The sequence below is a fragment of the Lepidochelys olivacea genome, assembly GCF_965140295.1.
Source record: "Lepidochelys olivacea isolate rLepOli2 genome assembly, chromosome: 6".
Lineage (NCBI taxonomy): Eukaryota > Metazoa > Chordata > Testudines > Cheloniidae > Lepidochelys > Lepidochelys olivacea.
In genome coordinates this window covers 17,922,799-17,930,746 of record NC_140416.1, presented here as the reverse complement: position 1 = coordinate 17,930,746, position 7,948 = coordinate 17,922,799, and the positions used below count along the sequence as shown (strand labels likewise).

The 7,948-nt window shown below is 44.0% G+C and overlaps 1 protein-coding gene across 6 annotated transcripts in view; it reads right to left on the bottom strand.

The window, feature by feature from the left end:
* Positions 1-3,254: 3,254 nt before the first annotated feature.
* The window catches only part of RASSF7 (Ras association domain family member 7), a 123,509-nt gene continuing 118,815 nt past the window's right edge, over positions 3,255-7,948 (bottom strand). For all 6 annotated transcript variants that reach the window (XM_084632538.1, XM_084632539.1, XM_084632540.1 and 3 more), the window contains one exon: positions 3,255-6,084. In XM_084632538.1, the coding sequence (XP_084488664.1) occupies positions 6,053-6,084 (32 nt within the window). In that variant the 3' untranslated portion in view covers positions 3,255-6,052. The remainder of the gene's footprint in view (positions 6,085-7,948) is intronic.

Genomic DNA, 7,948 nt, shown 5'->3' with positions numbered 1-7,948 from the left:
AGCTCTTGAGGAAGGGAAACAAAAAGTTCAAGTGACCCCATACTAGGCAGGTGGCCCAAAAAATACATTATAAAAATATTTTTAAAAAATTTCCAGGAAAAACTGAAAAGTTACAGAAAGCAATGGCAAAAGTTTCCCCAACTTTTTCCCTTATTTTTTGACCTGCTTTAGAAGATGAATGACCTTGTTTCATTTCTCTGCTTGTCTATTTTGCAAAAGACATAGTAAGATAGTGCATTAAAAAAAATTTTTTTTTAAAATCTCACAGTAATCAGTTCCAGACCATGTTAAAAGTGGCAATGAGACTTCACCCTAAAACTCTGAAAACATAAGGAATTTTTTTTTTGCCTGTGTGTGGGGGTGTATGCACACGCACGTTAAAGGTGGGATTTCAGTGTTTTTCTAGCAGCACCATGTCTGCAACCATGTGTACAAAGAGGTTTCCCAGTCCCTATAACAAACTCCATCCACTTGCAGAGCCAAGGCCAGAATGGATTCCAGGGGGGAAGGATAGCTCAGTGGTTTGAGCATTGGCCTGCTAAACCCAGGTTTGTGAGTTCAATCCTTGAGGGGGCCATTTAGGGATCTGGGGCCAAAATTGGGGATTGGTCCTGCTTTGAGCAGCAGGTTAGAGTAGATAACCTCCTGAGGTCCCTTCCAACCCTGAGATTCTATGAACTCCTAAACCCATCCCCCTCCATAGACCCCTCCCCTACATTCTCACTGAACTTGTGGCAGAAGACTCCCATTGAAATCACAGAGCCATGATTAAGCCCAAAGCTCTCACCAGAAGTTAACAACATTGCTTAATTACAACTTTTTGTTTTGTTGTTTTTTTATATAGCCAGTGGATGGATGAGTTGTTGGAGAGCTGCAGTTCAAAGGAATGTTTGAGGGGTTAAATAACATGCAGGTGTTGAACTAAAGGAAGGAAAATATTACACAAGTCAAAATTTCAAATCCGTTACATTTTTTTTAAATAGCCTGCAACTCAAACAGGTTTGATGCTTCTTCAAATTTAGGGGAAATGTTCTCTCTCCTCTGCCTCAAGATAAAAGTTCCAGGGCAAACAGATTTTTAATCTCTGGTTCAGACAGTGCTAAAATAGGGCTTTATAATAGAAGTCTGTTTGCAATATACACCATAGTCTGTCTCTTCCTCTGCTTTTCTCCCTGCTACTGCTTAAACTGGGATTTAATAGCAAATGGGAATTTAACTGGGCTTGGGTCCCTGGAAAAATCCACACTTTGACCTGCAGATACCCATTTCAGTAGTCCATTAAATAGCAGTCAGTAATATAGTAAGCAATCAAGGTGTCTGCTGTGTTTTCTTTTGCTATACACATGACAATGTTTATTCTTCTAGTATATTTTGTCTGCAAATTTACTCTTTGGTTCCTTTAAAGTATAAACAAACCTATTTCTCTCCTACCTTGTGAAACAGGATGGCAGATGCATCTAACTGCCTCCAGCTTCAAACAAGCAGGATCTGATGGCAGGGCATCTGCAGTGAAAAGATCCTTTATTATAGACCTCACACTCCACCTTGGCCCAAGAGAGAGTTCAGATCTGCTGACTATAAATTCTTGCTCCAAGGCTTTGGTTCTCAGGCTTTCTGGATGGAGGATGAGCAGGCTCAGATCAGTATTAGTGGTCAGTTAGCAGGTCTGTGGATATTTAATGTGTGCACATGAGTGTGTGTGTTTTTTTTTTTTTTAAGAATCAAACCTAGGGTAGCCAATTACATGTTTCCACTTTGCCTGATCACATTATGCCTAACCCACCCTGCATTCGTCATCTAATACCGTACTCTTCACTTCCTGTCCTAAAGCGTTATGCAGTATTAAAAAGCTGCCATGTTTCATCCCAGAGATGGCTGCTATTTCAGTGACGATTATCTTCGTCTCTTGTTTGTAAAGTACTTTAGGGGTTTTTAGAAAAGGCATCATGAGTGTAAAAATCATTTGCTCATAAAATACTTAAAGCTTTAATTCACTGCACATGTGAATGGCAAGAAGGGGATTATAAGGAAAAATGCTTACTTACCATGAAGATATCACTCCAATGTATATACATTGTCTTGGGGTTACAATTCTGGGCCTTGGCACTTCCAGTCAAATGGGGATTTGTCCCTTCATGGGTTCAGAGCAAGGGAAGATAAAGAACTCCCTGCCACTCTCAACACTTCTTCCTTCTACACAAGGCCTTACCTGCTGCCCTGGTCAGCTCCATTATATTACATGCCCAGTGAGGCTGATGGGAAGAGTTAAGAGAGAACCACTGGGGTTGTGGAGGGGGAACAAAACACTCCTCCAGGTTAGGGTAATCTCACTGGAGATGCAGAGCACACCGGAAACCAGAGCCTAAAGGGCAGGTCAGGTCTGCAGCTCAGCTTCCCTCAATAGCGGACAATTAGGGAGCTAGGTGCATGGAAAGGCCAGAGTTTCAGATGAGTAGAGCACCATAATAGAATTCAATAACATTAATCAAACAAGGGGGTTTGGTATACAGAGTAGCTGGTATTCTCCAGCTCAACAGGAGGAACAGTAGGGTCATACTGGAGTACATGTGCATTAATATCAAACACAGCTGCCCTAAACCCTTCTATGGCCCAATTCCTGGCAGCCAGCCATTGGGTGTTCAGGAGTTAGAGAAATGTTATAGTGGGTGTGTATTTATTCATACACAGAAGGATAAAGCATTGGACTAGGACTCAAAACATCTGAATTCAGTTCCCAGCTGTGCCACAGACTCTGGTACCTTGGGCAAGTCACTTAATCTCTGAGCCTCAGTTTCCCATCTGTAAAATGGGGGTATTTTTTCTGCCTTGTTTGTTTTGTGTGGGATTTTCAGAAGCTCCTGAGTTAGAAGCACAAGCCCCATTGGAAGTCAGGGGGATTTATGCTCCTGTCTCTGAAGTGCTTTTGAAAATCCTTCCCTTCGAATGTAAACTGTTCAGGGCAGGGCTGGTCTTTCACTAAGAGTATGTCCAACACCTAGCACTGTGGGGCCTAGATCTTGGTTGCAGATGCTAGGAACTTGTAACAAATAGTGTGTGCGCGCGCACTTCAGAATTCTCCAGTACGCTTCTTCTGCGGGGAAGATGGAAAGCAAGTGGGATAATTTTGTGAAGGGGAATATGAACAAGAAACCTGTGAAGGAAACATACATTTGTGGGAGAGCAAGAGAGGCCCCCACTAAGTGTCTGAAGTCACACACACACACACACACATTATGGAAATCACTTGACACAAATCCTTTCTGTACGTTTATTTAAACCGGACAATGTTTGAGAACACAGGATACATTCATACATAGAAAGTGTTTTTACAAAGAACACAGCATCCAGGTCACATTTTTGTAGATAGGACTTTTGTAAAACAAAAATCAGGACTTTGGGGCCCTCTAGGTATGTCCAGTCCCATTCCCTAGACTTGCCCATTTCCAATTCACAATTAAAATACAGAAAAACCTGTTAGGACAGAGGGGTTTTTTTTAAAAAGAAATTTTTTACTGGCCATCAAGTAAAAACATTGAGCATGAAATGTTGGACAGCGTGTCCATCATTCCGCATATCACACAACCCAATAATGTGCACTTGTTAAAGAGCTTGTTCTGATGGAGGCTTGAGAACACTTTAAAAAACAGGATTATGGTGAGAAAAGTAACTCCCAAGATGTGCTCACCTGTTCCCAGTCTCTTGCAGTTCAAGCCTGTTTCATTTAGACAAACATCACGTTTTTGCCTGTCAACCCTATCCAATTTGTACATTGAGTAAGATTTGAGAAAGCGGCTTGATTTTTAGAACTGGGAGGAACTCTCAATGAATCTCAGAGTGAATATTAATCCCAATGTCCTGTTCACAGTCTCTTTTCTGACCATCCCTGCTCCCCCTCCCCCCACATTGGAGAGTTTCAAGTTGAATGGTATCCATTCACACCTAGTAAAACAGGTCAGGGACAGCTAAGCAGTTACTCAGCCCTGGAAAGCAGAGGTTTATAAAAACTGATGAATGAGCACTACAGAATGTTTGGAGTCAACTGCTCTCTCTGCTCCTGAAAGTCTCAGGCCAGCAACACAGCCTGCTGCTCACCCTGAGAGGAGAAACATAACACAATGGTCATCTTTAGTTTGGGACGCATCTAGATCAGAAATGTTCCTAATGCAGTATGCATTAGAATGTATTTGTTTTTTTAAAAGGAGGAAGGGCTATTTGGGTTCCATCCTTTGGAACTGTAAAGAGAACCCACAATGAAAGACCAGGCAGCAAGCTTCTAGGGGTAGGAACTATGTCATCTTACACCTGGTGCAGCACCTAGGGACCCTGATCTCAATTGGGGCCTAAAGGTGCTACCATAATAAGTGCAGAATAGCAGCAAGAGGCTGTTTCCCTTCTACTCCTCTCGTTTTAGCTCATGTCTATTGTATGACATGAACAGCAGCCTGGTTCTGAACCAGAACTTTTTCAAGGAGGAACATTTGGATTCTCTGCTGTGTATTTTAGGCCAATTAGGGCAGTGACAGCCACAGCGGAAAACCAATGGGATGCTCAAGTTAGAGGAAGCCACCATCTGAATAAACTTGTTTGCCAGTGTAAACAGTGAGCAGGCACAAGACAGCTGTCTTGACAAATGAGAGCGGCAAATACCTGACTAATGAACTACTCTTTTCAGTACTTCCATTAGGAAAAGGGTGAATGGCTGGAAATACTGGTTAATGGCAATAATACACATCACATTTTAGTATTGGGGACAACGGCCAAGACACTCCCCACAGAGCAAGCGTTCAACTTTCCTTTCCCCAGACCACAGCTCTCTCTGGATACAATCCAATCCTGGCTCAGTTAGATGTACAACTGGGCTTCTGCAATGTGGAACCAGGTGTAGACAGACCTTCTGCAGAGTTACAGGGCATGGTAGGTAGACATGCAACCTATTCAGCTGGCTGTAAGAGAGAGGCAGACATCTCTGGAGGAGTTATATGGGCGGAGGTTGAAGGACAATGAATCCCAAGTCAGGGTGAAACTACCTGTAGCAAAGATAGCCCTACTGGAAGCTTCATGCATATGCCAGTTTGCCATTCAATCATCAACATTTTTACCTCCATTTTTTCAATGACCTGAATGTGTTTTAGAAAGCAGGAGGGGTCCAGCATGTAAATACAAATATGAGAGTTGCGGTTCATTAGGAACTAGACGTCACTCCAGCTATTCCATTTCAACTCCTCTCTACTTTACAAATGATGCTGTTGGAAGATGATGCACTTGGCACAAGACATCATCATCAGCCCCTCAGTCCCATTATACCACATCTGGAAAGTCTTTGCTGACTCTGTTCAGCATCAGGCAGAAGCTCCTAGTCATGCTTCTGCCTGGTCCAAAGAGCAACAGGTTGTACAATTTCTCCCCCAGATCATACAAACCTGGCTTCCGCAGGACCACCAACCGAGTTCCCCATCTCCCAGGCAGCTGGATAGTTCCTTATGTTTCCCAATAAACATCCATTTTCCTCACGTTGGGTATTAACACGAGCGACCATAGGAGCGTCACAGTGCCTTATATGGGACACAGTCCTGGCTTCCATGGCTCCTTCATTGTACAGCAGTAGCACATAATATCCCCTGGGAAGTGAACATCAGAGCATGGCACAGAAGACCCACTATATGCTTTGAGTTTGTTTAGCCCAGACAAGTCTTGTATCCCTCATCAAAGGCAGTCCTTTGCTTTATCGACAAGGGTCTTTTGTCGTTTGAGGCATCTTATGAGGGCTACATGGATTCCCAGAAATATTTGCATCTTCATTTTTTGTTTTTAAAATAGATAAAGCATTTAAAAAAATACAACAGGTCTTTTTCATCCAAATGGGGTGGAATTGTTTTTGTTGTTATTTAAAACACATCAGTCTGTAAAAATACTTCGTATGGCCATCAACATCCATTCATGATACAAAGGAGTTAAAAAATATATATATATATATATATATATATGGAACATGGTTTTACTTATATACAGTTACACTTGCAAGGCAAATCACTCCTCCAGTGGCTGGGCCTTTCTACCTCCAGATGCTCTGCCTTGTTGATACGACTGCAAGACATACAAAAATAAACTAAGTGACCCCATCTTGGTGGGTTAGTGTTTTTAAGAAGAAAAGAAAAAAGGAAGATGTATGCTGCAACCATGCATTTGCAATATAAAATTATATCCTTCAATCTAAAGGGAGTGGAGATGAACCTACAGACACCAAGATGATTCCCTCCAGATAGTGAAACGAGCAGATACAATATTCCAGGTCTGGTGTTTATGCTCTTAAAATGCTACAAGGGAGAATTACAGGCGGATCTTTGCTGTACCACTGGAGACAGGACTACGTGGAGAAATGCTCGTGTTATGCAGCATCTGTAAGTACTCAAGACAGTGTACACTGCTGTGTGTTCTGATATTGACCCAATGTTATGGTCACTGTCTCTTAGGATGTTAAAAAGGGCAAATGTTTAGCAGAGAGGGGAAAGGGCCAAAGAAAAGATCAGCACAATTCACTTGCTTTTGCTAAAGAGAGCAGGCACCAAGAAGAAGGGTGCAGGTTAAATTAGCATAATTAACTGGACGGTTCCCAGGCTGGTTCTGGGGGAGGGGCAGAGATGCCACGGCCTGGTATAGAAAAGCGCTGTTATGAAGAAGATCTGTGCAAAGTCATTCCTCTCCAGTGCCATAGGCTGGGTGGGAAGAAAGGGTCACCAGGTTTGGCATGCCCTGTGCAGCTCTTTGAAAGTGCTCCAGGGTTTCCTGGAGTTGACTGGGTAGGGCTAGATGCCAAGTTCCAAAGGGGGCTGCTGGGAAGAGCATGAAGCTCTCCCTTGTCAAAGGTACAAATTTCTACCTCCCAATAACTAATTGGGCAATGCCTCTTCGTGCCCTCTCCCACCCCCTGCCACTCCAGCATGAACCAGCTGGAACGAGGAAGAAACACCACCCAGTGAAAATTCAGGCAACAGACACATCCCTATAGGGTTTTGTTCAAAGCCCACTGAGGTCAATGGAAAGCCTCCTGTTGACTTTGATGAGCTTTGGTCCAGGACCTAAATCCTCTCCTTTGCAGGTCTCCATTCCCCTCCACCAGGACCAGCAAGAGCAGCATAAGGATGAAAAATCACAATCAGTGGTGAAGAAAGGAGAGTGACTCAGAAGCGACCGCTTGGTCTGAGAGGGAAGGTGCTTTATTTGAAATGGATGGCATTGGGCGGTGGCACCTCTACCCCCTTGGCTAAGTGTCTCAGATGGATGGGTGGAGTTTGTAGCAGTCCTTTGGCCTGCGAGAGGGGACGGCGCATTACAGGGAGGTGGGGGCAGCTGCGGCTCTTTCCCCGTTGGTCGAGGCAGGATGCTGCACCAGGCCAACTGATCTGGCACAGCAATAACTTGATTCTCTGCAGAGAATCCAAAAAAACCAAGAGACACTCTCCAGGTGGGAGCTGTAACTGCTCTATGTTGGGATCTCCCACGGGACGTCTCCGGCAACTACCAGCACAGGGGCAGGGGATTTGCGAGTCCTTTTGGAAGTGCAATACATCATGGGAGTCTGGGTGCAGGCAAATGGGTTCCTGCATGTGCAGAGCAATGCCTGTCACTTGCTGGTGAGGAAGCTCTTAGTACTCAGCACACAACGTCCCAACCCAGTGAGTTTTTAACAGGCTTGAACTAGCAGAGATGACCCTTTAGCTGAACAGCAAAGACAGGCTTCAGGAGCAAAGTCAACTGCAGCGCTTGCTATGGCAGCGAGCTTCTCCCTAGTGGTGGGACGCAGAGAAGGGGACGCTGCCAGGTATAAGCATCATGGTCACATTGGCACCTATTCGTAGCGCAGACATCACGCAGCAGGATGCTTTTAATGCATTATTTCACGCCACACCACCATGGCCCCACAGCCCATCGTTTCAAGTAGTATGGCTGC